This window comes from Arctopsyche grandis, chromosome 8 (assembly GCF_051622035.1).
Source record: "Arctopsyche grandis isolate Sample6627 chromosome 8, ASM5162203v2, whole genome shotgun sequence".
In the NCBI taxonomy this organism is placed as follows: domain Eukaryota; kingdom Metazoa; phylum Arthropoda; class Insecta; order Trichoptera; family Hydropsychidae; genus Arctopsyche; species Arctopsyche grandis.
The window spans coordinates 9,112,655-9,128,003 of record NC_135362.1 but is presented as its reverse complement, the minus strand read 5'-3'; the positions used below and the strand labels follow the sequence as shown (position 1 = coordinate 9,128,003).

Genomic DNA, 15,349 nt, shown 5'->3' with positions numbered 1-15,349 from the left:
TCCTAATCGTGGTTAAAGTTTTTAGGAAAAGTGATCAAATACAGTACATACCATCCACGTAATTACTTTATCTACATATGTACTTAGTAACAATAGATGAAGTTTTGTGATCATGCGAAAATTCGTACTCGAGATATTGACTGATTTGAACTCTGTTTTTTTTTCATTTACCAGTAAAAAGCGGTAAACCGGTAATGGGAGAAATTATTTACCACTTACTGGTAAATTAATTTTGTTGATAAATTGTAATTCCTTATTCAAAAAAGGGGTCTGCATCAAAAAAGCGTTCTGCAAATGAAAAAGTTTGAGAATGGCTGCTTTAAATTCAAATACATATGGTAGTGTTGTTACAAATGCATCTATCGGATTTGTATCGTAGGCATACGATACAAATACCCAGGTAGAAATTCTTTCGCATACTCACTTAAATTTCACCTGTGCACTTCTGCTTTATCTGTTGTCGTACGGTTGTTTTGCGTTGGATCGAAACCAGTCTTGTCTGTACCGCTTTACCAGCAGCCGGCTCCACAATGGACGGCAAAATTTCTTTATTCACACGTATCTTGGCTAACATCATATCAGTTTTGGTATTTTCAACTGTTGGTTCAGTAAATTTCCTATTTTACGTACTCCAACCGAAATACAAACGCATCAAAGATAGACCGATTCCTCCAAAATGTCTCACGGATCCCAAAAAAGGCGACCACAAATACATCAATGCCAATGTAAGTACTTACATATCTACGTATTTTATTTATAAAATTAAATTAAATTTATATACATACTTAATGTTTGTGTTTTATTGTCATTATCAGGGTTTGAAGTTTCACTACGTCGAAAGAGGAGATCATAGCAAGCCTTTGTTGTTGTTCGTTCATGGCTTTCCCGAGTTTTGGTATTCGTGGAGACATCAATTAGAAGAATTCTCGAAAGACTACTGGTAGGTTCATACTATGCGAAATTATTGCGAATAAAAACCTGATTATTTGAATTTATAATAAATAAAATAACCATAAATTTATATGTTTCGCGGCTAAGTATTTGCTGGTAGTTATAGGTACATACATTAGCATGCAATTTTACTACTTGTATCTGATGGCAGTTTGATCTAACGTTAATGGATGCACTTAATTACTATCTAAAAAGAGATTTGTTTTATAATTTAATCTATGATACATAACAATCCGGTTAAATATTGTATAAAATACTTTAATATATACATAATATGAAATCAGATAACTTACAGCTGGCATAGATACAGTTTGAATCATATTATGCACATTTATAGTGTGGTTTTTTTATTAATTGCTTCAATTGTAGCCAAATCAGAGATCGTGCTACTTTTTATCCGAACTAATGGAAATAATTTGGTATTCCGATTCAACTTTCGCAAAAGTTGGTCATATTATGCTATTAGACTAATTGCTCATTGTCGATATTTCACGCTCTGCTTGTCAACATGTGCATTAATTAAAACGTAGAATTATTGTATTATTAAAGTGATTTACTTGAAACGTTCATAATTTGATTTATGTATGTACATACATAACATATGTTATTTAATATGTGGGTATTATTCAGAAATTGAATTAAGATCAAAGGTTCAATTTTTATTTGATTTGTGGTATTTATCAAGTGTTAGCTACAGGAAAATTTATTGCAAAAATCCGATTTTTAATCGATGATATTTTATACACATATGTGAGTATAAAGGTCGAGTTCTTTACCAAGTCCAAATGTAAGTCACTATAAATTAAGGTCATCCACACAGTTATTTTGTATAAATGAAAGCATAATGTATTCGCTAGAGATTCTTGATTCTAGAGGTACTACCGAAATTGCTTTAACCACTACTGATGTTGGTTTATTTAGGCAATTGGTGCAATACAATTTAATTCTCGATCTGTATTACGCAAATTTAATCTTATTTTTGTTTTTTTCTTCTCGTTATTGAGATATGAGCGTTTTAAAAAAATGCGTAATTATCAAAAATTTTTGGCTTTTGCAGTTTTTAACTAAAAATCTATGTATTTTGAGTTAAAAATTGCTGTGCTAAAAGTATAATGAATATTGCAATGAATAGTCCGGTGGTTTTTCTATTGGTTATGATTTTTTATTACTTTAAAATACTTATTTAAATAATTAATAAATATAATTAAGTATCTATCGAATTAAAAAAAAATCGGACAACGACGAGGCTTTTCATTGTTAGCAGTCAGTTATAAATCAATATTCATAAATAGTTTCAATTATAAGTATGATATTTTCATAAGTACATTTTATATTTGATTTTAAATGTATGATACACTTAACGGCTCCTTTGCAGGCCGGAAAAAATGTTGAGTGTTGACTCATTTTTCGATTAATCCACACAAACTAGCCAACGCGGTGTTTTCTTCTTAAATTCAAAACAATTCAACTAACATAAAAATTTAATTCTTATATTCGGTACTACCGGTAGTCTATTTTGTATTACAGTAGGGCTGCCATAGGTTCCGATGTCCTGGGACATGTCCCGGTTTATAAATCTGTATCCCCGTATCCCGGTCCACGAGTCAGTTATCCCAGAATTATATAATATTTATGTAGATAGTTAGTGAGACAAAAACTACTAAATAAAAACAAGTCAATGTGAGAATGAAAGGTGAAAGGGCCGCAAGAGTTCAAGAACAAGTGTGAATTTCAAGTCGAATGCGAATGAGATCTTTTCACTGTTCGAAATTAATTAACGGAACAATTTAAACGTACATTTTATAAAATAAATGTGCATTTAAAAAAGCAATTTAAAAAAATTTGTACATTTAAAATTTCTGTATATTATTCATTAGTTTCATTAGAAACTTTGAATAATATACAAAATTTTTTTATTAAATATATTTTATTAAATATAAAAATATTTAATACTTACATAAATGTGTATTACAATGACCAAAATACGAACCGACAACGATCAACGCTTCTCTCTACTGGATTCCTTATTTTTTACTCTTCGGCTTGCGACTTTCGACACCTACAACCTTGACTTCGACTCTACGACCTGACATCATCATGCATATTCATACGTAATACGTAAAAAAAAGTAAACACTTTTGACAGTCGACAGTTGTCAATAGCGGAAGACTGCAAAGTTGCCACTTTTTGTATGTATTTTAATGCTAAAATCTGTTTTTTCGAATGGTCGTTTCATATTTTTTAATGGTCACTTTATAATGCCAAAATATTTTATTCGATGCGCAATACGAGATTGCAAATGCAAAATTTTAATGCACAAACATTTTTTTTAAGATACAAAGTATTTTTCTCAATGTACAGTTAAATCGTACCCATTAATTAATTGTATACACAGAGCCGTGCGACGGTAACAGGCTTCAAAGTCAATTTCAATTTTGCGACATATTCCCGAATTTTAAAGTGTAATAATAAATCAAAAGACATCGTTCCAGCTTTCGGTGAAAAATTTAAAAAAAATTACCGTTTACAAGTTCTTTTATTAATTAATATATTTAATTTGGAAGCAAATTATAACAAAATATTCAAACTTTTAAAAATCAACATTTGTTTATGATCTTCAATGTCTCAGGATTTCAATTTTACCATTTAGGTATCATTAAATTTCAATACTACAGGTAGTACCAAAGGTCAAATTTTGACCAATAACTGAAAGCACCGTCACTGGAATCACTAGTAGTCTCTACTATTCCTGCAAAAATGTATTTGAAAGACACGATTTTTTAAATATTTTTATTTTTAATATTACTCATTTTTATTACTTTCAGGTGTGTTGCAGTAGATATGCGAGGCTTTGGTGATACTGAAAAACCAAAGGGACGAAAGCATTATAGAACCATTATCATGGTGAACGATATCAAAGAATTAGTAACAGCTTTGGGTAAAGTGATTCTTATATACATACATACATATTATATTATGTGTATGTCAAAATAATAAATTTTTGATATAATTTTGATTTTTTAAATTTAGGCCGAGAGCGTTTCACATTGGTTAGCCATGATTGGGGAGCAGTCATAACATGGGAGTTCGTCCAAGTCTATGGAGATATGTTGGATTGTTTTGTGGCGATGAGTGGCCCTAGTTCTGAAGTGTGGTCCACTGTTGCTTTTAGTGAACTTTGGCAATTTCTTCATATTTGGTGTGTATTAAACTTTGAATTATTTAATTCAGTTGCCGTTATGTTGGTGGAGTATGCTCGTAATTTGTACCTATATAATAATGGCTTAATATAAGTAGATGTAGTCATCCTAAGATTGAAATCAATTTTATTTACAAAAGATGTTATTGTTAAATGAACAATAACACCTTTAGATATGCAAGCGGCGGTTTATCATACATCGAAAATAAGCGCACGCTTGGGGCCCCCGAATCTTGAGGGGCCCCTAAATAGGACTTTGCCTTATCATTGTCCACAACACGTTCTTAAGAGGCCTGGACACCAGCACCTTGTCCATACAAACGTATTACACTTCTCCCTTCCTCAATTATGGCACTAGAGAAATTATTTTTTAATATGCTATGGATTTCCACCATTGGCATGCATCTGGGTTTTTATTTTTTTGATTAGTTATTTTTTATACGAGCTAGAAGCCGCCAAACATCTATAAAATCGCCTCTTTTTTACACCCACGAAAAGTGTCCAGCGTGCTTATTTAACGGTCGAATTAAAAAAAAATACGCACACAGTTGCATAGAAAATATCTTTCTCATACCGATGATGAAATTTTTTTAAAAATTGGTCCAGTTTCGGAGGAAAAAATAGGAGAATACGAAACCTCGATTTTGTCGATTTAAAATACGTATTATCTGTTCGAAGCGCAACTGTCGCATTCACTCAATATATGTATATGTATATTGATATATATTGTCGCATACACTCAATATATACATTCACTCAATATATATGTATATCGAAGAAAGGAACGGCAACAAAAGGTTTCGAGTATACAGCCCTCTTAAGCCAAGAATAAATGAAACTATTTTACATAGTATGTTAAAATAGTACAATTTTACTCCAAAAACTGTTTCAAGTACGTATAGTAAATAAATAAAAAAAATGCTTATAGATATATTTTTACTATAAAATTTTCTCTGAAGATGGTGCTAAATTTATTTTGTTTTCGGAAAATATTTTGAATTATTTTTTTTTAGGTATGTGTTTTTCTTCCAAGGGCCTTGCTTACCCGAAATGGCAATGAGATCCGATGATCTAAAAGTATTTAATAGATCTTTACTAGGTAAAAATTCTAAAGTTACCGAAGATGACATTGAAGCCTACAAATATACTTTTTCGATGAAAGGTAAAGTATGCATGAATGTATAATGTTTATATAGATGGCAATTTGTTGGCTGTATTATATAGGTGTATGATTTTTTTTTCAGGTGCATTTACACCGCCAATAAACTATTACAGAGAAAATTTCTTGAAGTCATTTATACCCCGGGGTAAAAAAATTCCTCGAGGTTTATATGTAATCGGTGAAAAAGATCCTTATATTTCGGTAACGACGGCAAAATTGATGGGGCAGTACTATGATGGATTAGAAACTAAAATTTTGAAGGAAGGACGACATTTTATCCAACAAGAACAACCTGAAGAAGTGAATGAAATTATAAGAAACTTCATCACAAAGTGATACAGTGGATATGTAAATATGTACATTGTAAACAATTGTTAGGAAAATGGTGTAAATAGAGTTTTAGTCTGAAAGCACTGAATATCATATATATGTAGTTTTCATTATATTTTAAGTCATTGATAATATGCATCGTGGGATTAAGTTATAATGAATGTGAGTAGTTAAATTATATTTAGTTCCTGATGTTGTTGTCGAATTTTTATTAAATGCTATACAATTCTTTTTTTTATTATTTCATCCATATGCAATACACACAGGGCTGCCAGATTTATTGATATCCAAACCGGGATATTTTAATTGTATCCCCCCCCCCTCCCTTCGAGGTACAGATATTACAAGAACGATAAAAACTTTGTAATAAAAAGCGTAAACTTAACAAATTACATTTAAGATCCTTCCTTTTATAAACTAGTATTTCCTTTCTTTTTTTCCCAGTTTATTTAGTTATTTTAATATTAAATGAAATTAATTACATATTGCCAAAGAAGATTGAAAAAAAAAATGATTTTCTCAATCTCGCTTTTCTTGTTTTTTTAACCATGGATGTGGATCTACGGTAAGATTGAGATTCGTAAATTTTTTGCTGTTTTATAACTGCGGGGGGTCGGTATTTCTGAATAATGAAAGGTCAATATGCAGCTATCGAAAATCGGGACATTTGGCTGTCCCGAAAGGTCTCTTCGGGACCCCGGGACGAGAGGCTTGAAACCGGGACAAACCCGGAATACCAGGACGTCTGGCAGCCTACATAGGATTAAGATATATGTATGTATGTATGTAGTAAATGTCACGAAAAGCAATTATATAATATTTAGTATATCTACAGACATGTGAACTACATATTTTCTGTATATTTTTAAAATAGCCTATAAATTTCCTCATGTTGTCTCTGAGCGACATCTATGGTATTAAACTGGGCATCTAATATATAATTTCTAAAGAGACTTTGTATGTATGTAAGTTTTGGCTCGTAGAATCCGTGACGTTTTCGAAAAAAATCTAATTTTCTATGATATTGATATCGCTTTCGATTCCATTTTCGATTTCCATTTAGATTCCCTTTTCAGTTCCAGATCCAGATTCATTTTTCAGTTCCGGTTCCCGATTCATGTTTCAGTTCCAATTCCGATTCCAATTTCAGTTTCCATTCCCTTATATTATATATACATATATGTACATATAAAATAACCATTCGTTTCTGATTGGCTGTCGTTAATTTTTTTTTTTTCGATTAAAATAAATTTAATAAACATACAAATGAATGTTTACTATTAAATTTTAGCCATGTTTAAGCGATTTATATTATAAATACCGAGCGAAGCCGGGTAAAACCACTAGTATGTAAATAAATTTATAGGTTATAAATTTTGAAATCATATTCAAATATTGGTGACATAATGAGTAGGATTGCAAATATTGGTGACATAATGAGTAGGAGTTCCTCCTTCAAATTGGTAACAATTTGAAGGAGGAACTGTTCTAATCAGATAATGTTTTCTCTATTTCCAACAATGAAATCAGATAAATTGGAGACTCTGATATGAAACGATCGATTTGGAGTCACAAAATATTCAAGTTTGACTAGCAGCACCAGTGGCGTCGCTAGGGTTGTTGTCACTTGGTGCGGTAAAATAATTGTGTCTCGCCCCCCCCCCCCCCCTATCAACTTCCCCATTCTCTTCAAAAATTAATATTTCGAGAGCCACTGACATTAAACACTCCCGGAAATCAAATTAATTATTATCATTTGTTAATTTTTATGACTTACGAGAGAGAAGCGCCAAAAGAGAGGCTAAGTTTACACCTTGTTTCTGGATTGCGTCTCCTTCTGACTGAATCAGTTTACCTTCTTACCTTTAAGTACATATAATACACTGATTTCTTAGAAATTCGAACAAAAGCCAATTAAGGCTCATATTTGATGCTATATAGAGCTGCATAGACGGATTTCACAGTAGCTGTATAAATACAGAAAGCTGTATATATACAGAAATTGAAATGAGGCGTGTAGCCGCTCGAGGACCGTCATACAACGAATATGTCGAATTAGCGTTTTTCAATTTGAACAATTTGGTGTAACCCCAAAAATGGTGTCACCCGGTGCAGACCGCACTCCCCGCATGGGCCAAACCACGCTACTGAGCAGCGCTACATATTATACTCTGAATAAATTGTTTGCAGTCGAGCTCAAGCCGTGGGATTGAACCCGGCAACCTTTCGTTGGGTAGCATTAACGCAACCACCGGGTTATGCAGCTGGTTTCCTTGAGATTTGTCATTTACAAATTTAGAGGTAATTTTATAAAGTTTATAAATACATCTTGGTTTAAGGAAAGTGTTAGTTTTGAAATCAGCAATTATTATAAAGAAAAACAAAAAATTTTGAAGGTTGAAATCAAAGATTAAAAGGTTGAAATCAAAAGATTAAAAGAAGTAATGTACTTAATCTAATCTTTATATAATCTTTTGATATCAACCTTCTCAAAATATTTTGTTTTTCATTGTAATAATTGCTAATTTCAAAATAAAACACTTCCTTCAAACCAAGACGTATGTACATATGTAGTAACAGCATGCATCAGTGAAAGAAAAAATATACATGTTTATGTAACATATAACCATCATCTTGAAAACAATAATAAAAAAATAATTTAATTTAAAGCTTTTATATTATTTTGAGCTGATTGATTAAAATATAAGAAATATTTGAATATGCATATGCAACTTTATCAATTGTTTTGATTAAAAAAAAGACTTTAAATTTGAAACATCATTCAACATAAGTTAGAACTTTCATACATAATTAAATTTAATTGTAATAATCATTGTAATAATTGCAATATCTAACGATTTGCATGAAAACGTCGATTTGCATTAAATAGTGTCAAAATTCGGCGATAGATGGTAATATTTAGAAAATTTTCAATTTTCCATTGAAACTCATTCAAATAAATTTTCATACTGGCGTACATATTACAGTATATTTCAACTAAATAAATAAAACGGCTAAAATTTATATCAAAACTATTCAATTGTTCACGTTCATATGAGAGTGACATTTTATTATTTTATTTTATTTTACATACATATATACCAGGAAGGCTTTCAGATAGACCCCAATTCACCTTCCTAGACAATTAATTACAAACACTGCAGCATTTTTATTACATAAATCACTGTATTTCGATAGGCTGAAGAGCACGAAATTAAAAATTAATTAATTAATTACTCCATTGAGACATCTATGGATTTAGACTTGTACATAATTTTTCACAAATTGTACATTAAATACAGAAGATTTGTGATAGCATGTAAGATGATTTTTTTTTTGCCAATTTTGAAAAACCGTTTCAACAATGATGAGATAAAATTGGAAAACTCTGATAAGAAACAATCGACTTGGAGTCACAAATATCCAAGTCTAACCAGCAGTATATTAAATATTTATGCCCGGGATCGAACCCAATAATCTCTTGTTGCTAAACATAAACGCAACCACTGAGCCATACTGCTGACATATGTATTGTACATAAGTATATTAAATAAAACAATAAATCCACCCTAACATCAAGAATAAAAAACGGTAAATACTATAAAATCTAATATATCATTTCGAAAGACACTGCATATAAGTATGTATGTATGTATGCATATATGTAACCTTCGTTCGCTGGTTCGTAGACAACACATATGATTTTTTTTTTTTCGATTCACCGATTACGCGCCGATTTGATTTTTTTCGATTCAAAGAATTCAAAGTTCCCGGGGGCGAAGGCTTCAGGGGGCGCTGGGGGCGACGGCGCCGAGGGCGAAGGCACCGGGGGGGACGCCGGATTCTGGTATACATATAATTTCGAAAGAGACTTAGTATATATGTTTGTTTGTTCGTGATAGTCAGTTTAATAAAAAAAAAACAAATGAGTATTCGAATAAATTTATATAAAATAAAACTATTCAAATAAATTTAATAAAATGTTTACTATTAGATTAGTCATGTTTACGCGGTTTATATTACAAATATTGAGCGAAGCCGGGTAAAACCACTAGTTTGCTATATTTATAAATCTACTAGCTGAACCCGGCATGCATTGCAATGCCACAATAACGCATGCAATTCCCGTTCCCGTTCCCATTCCTATTCTCGTTCCCGTTCCCGTTCCCGTTCCCATACCCGTTCCCATACCCATTCCCGTTCACGTTCTCGTTCCCGTTCCCATTTGTCGGAAAAAACGCAGGCAGCGACCACATTTGAAATTATTCAATTATTTGTTTATTTTACCCTAACAAGCATGTCGCGACGCAAAAACATTTGAAAGTATTGCGTTGCAATGCCACTCATTCTCGTTTTTTCCGTTTCCGTTCCTGTTTTAGGCCGATTTTTTTTCACAATAATCTTCCCGGACATGCATACAACAAATCATGAAAGTTTTATCGTAATCAGTTCAGTGATTTAGGAGCCTATTCGAGACAGACAGACAAACATTGATTTTTATATATTATATATAGATTTCATCACATAGGAAGTACAGTCTGATTTATTGCATTTTAAATGCAAATCTTAAAAAGATTAAAAACCATTTCCGGCCTTACTATAGAAGTTGTCTGCAAATCTTTACAATTCCGCAAAATAAAATATCAAGCCACACTGTATAGGTATACATATATGAACCAAAATATGCACCTCAAAAGAACAGTAGTCTGCCTTTGTTACATACACGTGTATATTCTGAATAAATATGCAACGAATTGATATTTACTTTTCAAATAATAAACGACAATGGCTCACGCATATACAACGAGACCTTTGCATGCCCCAGACTGCATCTCAGACAAGATCGCCTTGACAGTCTGCCTAACTAATTGTTATAACACAACAAATGCAATTCAGGGGTTTTTAAAAGATTTTATTTATTATGTGGCATTGACCTTCCACTTGACCGTGTTAAAAAAGATGCTCAAAAATATAAATACAGAGCGAAAAATTCAAGATCCAATCATTCATTTTTACAATCATTATATATGCATAATGTGATGCTTATAACCAAAACTTTTTCAACAGTTATATCGTGAGAATAAACAACATCACAATTGCAAATCGCAAACAGAATTCATTACAACACAATTATATATTATACATACAATGAAAGTGTCAATTAATATGATGTAAATCAATTTATACATAATAAGTAGTACAAGTCGCTATAAAAATCAACTTGAATATTATATTATATTATACCTATAATTGCATTTAACATTATGCAAATGGGTACCAGGTAATGTCAATGTCATTATTGCTGTCATTCGAGTGGTACAGATTCGTCGAGCCAATTAAAGGCATTTCTTGATGGATATTTACTGTTCAAACTTTCGCTCTGATATATTGTATGTATATTGTATATAATATGTCAGATTGTTCGCATCTGGAGTCCACATCCTGTATTTTGACGATACGAGCGAGAGTAACTTTCACTGACCCAATTCCTCGACACGATTCACATGTGCATGTACACGAGCCTGGGAGAACTGAATTGCATCTGCGAATTATGCAATTGTTTTAAATTGCACTCATCAAACGATGATCAAATATGTTTGATATCCTCGAGCTAACACAGAGGAGAAACATTTTCATGAAATACATTGCGCTTATGCATCAAATGAAATAAAAAGTAATAAATTTATTTCAACGTCAATTGGTGATTGGTGAATATATGATAATAATGTTAATGAAAATCATCATATATGTATAATATCGCTGTTCTGTCTGTCTACGTGGCTGTGTGTCTGTCTGAGATAACGCTCGCCGTACTATAATGGCGAAATCACACAGCGCGGGATGTGGAACGACGATTAGTTCTTCTACATTTCATAAAACAGCTATCGATCACTGTCAAGCAAGGATACAATTTTACCGAACACACCCAAGGGGTCATTTTTTTGGACGTTTTGAAAGGACTATACCTTGTACGCATCCCATGAACGCGATATTTTTTCTATATGTTTAAAAGTATCTAAAGAAAACCCACGCCCCACATTCACCGCTGTGTGATTTCACCCTAATAGTCGTTTCTATTCGACATATACATACATATGTACTTCATAACGTCATAGCTAAACCACTGCCAAAACGTACATACATACATATATACGAATACAATAACAAAATAAAAAACTTATATATATACTATTTGCGACCAATGTTTCCTCTTGGCAGGGAAATTACCGCCATCTCTTGAAAATGAATTTAATTGATGTTTCTATTGGTGTTTTATACCCATTTTTTTATTGCATATTAACCAATTAAATATAAATATATTTAAAAGGTGTTCGATAGCGTGCGGATCGAACACAGGACCGACACATTTCTTTTATTTTTTTTTATTTAATAATATTTAATATGCCAACACCTATGCGGTGATATTTCATCGGGTACAACACTAGTATGATAATAATGTTAAGGAGAATTGAAAAAAAATGTTGAATCCGTAAATTTTTAATTTGCAACAGTTGAAATATTCTCATATCGATTTTATTGCATGATAAGATTTGTAATTGGAATAATGATTCGTTCAAATAGTATTCGAAACGTTAAACGTTATCAAATCATTGTTATTTTGATAGTGACCCTATGATACGATAATAACACTGAGCAACAAAAAAAAATACCAGAGCGGAGACTAGCCAATCTTTACTAAGTTTGACCCACTGAATTCGAATATGATATTGATTTTGGTTGGTGGGCGATCGTTTGCGAGATATAAGCGTTTAAAAAAATCCGCGATTTTTACAGTTTTTTGGCTTTTGCGGTCTTTAACTCAAAATTTAGGATTGTTACGCTCAAATTGAGTATTGTAATCAATAGTCAGATATTTTTCCTATTCATTGTTATATTTCATTGCTTTAAAATACTTCTAATTAATTGTCTAGCGAATTTTAAAAGTCAAATATATACTTTTTTATACAAAATTTTTATTTCACCACGTTTATAAGGATTACTATAAAGTGATTTCGCCATTATAGTAATCCTTATAAACGTGGTGAAATAAAAAATTTGCCAAATAAATGAAAAATAGCACAGAAAAAAAATCCGTAAAAAAATATATATATATTTGACTTTTAAAATTCGCTAGACAATTAATTAGAAGTATTTTAAAGCAATAAAATATAACAATTAATAGGAAAAATATCTGACTATTGATTACAATACTCAGTTTGAGCGTAACAATCCTAAATTTTGAGTTAAAGACCGCAAAAGCCAAAAAACTGTAAAAATCGCGGATTTTTTTAAACGCTCATATCTCGTAAACGATCGCCCACCAACAAAAATCAATATCATATTCGAATTCAGTGGGTCAAACTTAGTAAAGATTGGCTAGTCTCCGCTCTGGTGACTCAAAAACGTGATTTTTTGTTGCTCAGTGTAATTGTTGATTTTAATTTCATAACTGCTTAACTCCATAAGGCTATAACTGTAATTATAGTTATTTTTTTTTTAAATTATGAGATATAATTGGAGTATTAAGCTTATTAGATATATTTTATTTTAATTGTTATCATGTAATGTTTATAAAAATAATAATATAAATATGTATGTATGTATATTGTACATTATATAAGTGACAGGAAGCTGATAGAGTTTTCCATAAGATTGAAAGTAATAAAAAACATTGTTATGGAAAAAATAAACCAATTTATGAATATATTATTTGATTAAAAATAAGATAAAAATTTAATTCAACTTTTCGAAAATACTTATAGTGTATGATTAATTAAACACGCAGATTTTAATGGTTTAACTTTAAATGATAAATTTCGATGATTCAGTTCTTCCACCTACCGAATCACGCTTTCCATTTATTTTTCTCTTAGCATTTAGAACCGTTTGAATAATACATTTAGTAAATGAATTAATTTGAAATAAGTAAACAAAAACTTCGTCGATCAAAGTCGAGTATATCACATTTGAATATTTCAAAATGTTTAGCATTGTTTGTCGATCATGCTGAAATGTATCAAATACGATACTATCGGTATTTACACGAAAATATTATCGACTTTATATTATTTGGTTTAACGCTTTTCACACAGCTTTTGTTTGATATACTATACACGTACTTTCATATATACGAGTAGGTATGTATTTGCCAAAATATAAGATATAAAAAACCGTTCGTTTCAACTAAATTCCAAAACGATGACGGCTAAAAGTACTAGAAGAATCCTTATTACCCAAATATATATCATTGATTCAGTAATTGCCGAAAGCGGCACTGTTCCGAATTTTCCTCGTTTTTTTATCAAGGCACGTGCTCAGAGATAAACAACCGTTGAAATATAGTATATAAAAAAACAATTGTATATACGATTTATTTGATTTCTTTCTTATTCGATTGAATTGTGATACAAATTTTCAGTACATTATTTTTCTTTTCGTTATTCTTTTACATAGGACAGATATGTATGTAGCTGACGTCAAATTTCAGCACCCAGCTGCCTTCAGACATCTTCTTACGATTCGTGAAGAAAATTTTATGTTTTATTCCCTTTTTATTTCTTCGAATAGCTCATAAGGTTCATCTTTGGGATTTTTAAAGATGTTATCGTTAAAATGAGATTTTGAAACGGTGTTCTCTTCCTTATTCTTCCCGTTTTTGACCGATTTTTTATTGACCCAATCTCACTGTATCCTTTTAATCTCGTTCCAAAAGAAGATTGTCTGAAATATGTAGGACCAGATTTCTGTCCATATTTCAATACTTTGGATTTATTTAACGGACAAGGTCTGAATGCACTCGTATTATGTCAAGTCGGGATTAATAGCTAAAATGTTTCAAGACAATCGCGATGAGAGTGAGACAAATCTGCTCGTAGAACTGTCAAATAAAAAATCATAATGTAAATTTCATGGAATTTAGGTATATATTTTTACCAGTGTCATAACAGGTTGCCCCAAATCGACACATGGCAATAATTGTACATACATACATTAATATATAAATTTGAAATTGGTGACATATAAATAATAGGTAGCCAATTTGCGAGGTACCGCATCAATAGTAAAAAAAATTGGCAAACTCTGATAGGTTCAACTTGGAGACCTCATAAATATGTACTTCAAACCATACAAAACATGATTCTTTTCAAACCAGATCTAATCGAACCCGAGACCTCTGAGTCGTTAGCAACATACTGCTGGTGTACATAATTATATGTATGCAGATAGGAAACGTCGATTGCATTTCGCAACAAAAAAAATCTTTACTAAAATTGACCCATTTAAATTTGAATATGACAATAATTACTGTTGTTTTCTTCCTTTTCTATGGGATATGAAAAGTTTTTTTTTTGCTTTAAAATCAGTAACCCAAAATCTAGCATCACTGTGGCATTAGTGAGTATTGAAATCAATAGTCAAATGTTTTTTCTATTGATTATAATTTTAATTTCTTTTAAATACTTACATATAATTAATTATCTAGCGAGTTTTAAAAGTCAAAACTATACTTTTTCCAAAACCACATTTATAAGGTCCGGTTTTTTTTCTCAAATTTTTTTTATTATTATTTAAATTTACTAATTCGAGTGGTCAATGATTTTAAATTTAGTTAAAAAAATGCTGTTGTATGCGCAGCTCCGCTTAGAACATTTCATTTCATATTTGTGTGAGACAAGTGTGACGCATTGAGGCAACCTGTTAGGTCA

The 15,349-nt window shown here is 31.3% G+C and overlaps 1 protein-coding gene across 1 annotated transcript; it reads left to right on the top strand.

Moving 5' to 3' along the window:
• The first annotated feature begins 335 nt into the window (after positions 1-335).
• On the top strand, positions 336-6,906 carry LOC143915546 (epoxide hydrolase 4-like). The gene is made up of 6 exons (XM_077436243.1): positions 336-725; positions 816-940; positions 3,777-3,889; positions 3,982-4,150; positions 5,164-5,312; positions 5,395-6,906. Exons 1-6 carry the CDS (start codon positions 531-533, stop codon positions 5,646-5,648), a joined length of 1,005 nt encoding a protein of 334 aa, XP_077292369.1. The 5' UTR covers positions 336-530; the 3' UTR covers positions 5,649-6,906.
• The last annotated feature ends 8,443 nt before the right edge of the window (positions 6,907-15,349 follow it).

Bases quoted from the DNA above. Each gene is read 5' to 3' on its own strand.
- LOC143915546 (XM_077436243.1), top strand. From the start codon at position 531: ATGGACGGCAAAATTTCTTTATTCACACGTATCTTGGCTAACATCATA. The intron at 726-815 runs GTAAGTACTTAC...TGTCATTATCAG, and splicing joins ACAAATACATCAATGCCAAT to GGTTTGAAGTTTCACTACGT. The intron at 941-3,776 runs GTAGGTTCATAC...TATTACTTTCAG, and splicing joins GAATTCTCGAAAGACTACTG to GTGTGTTGCAGTAGATATGC.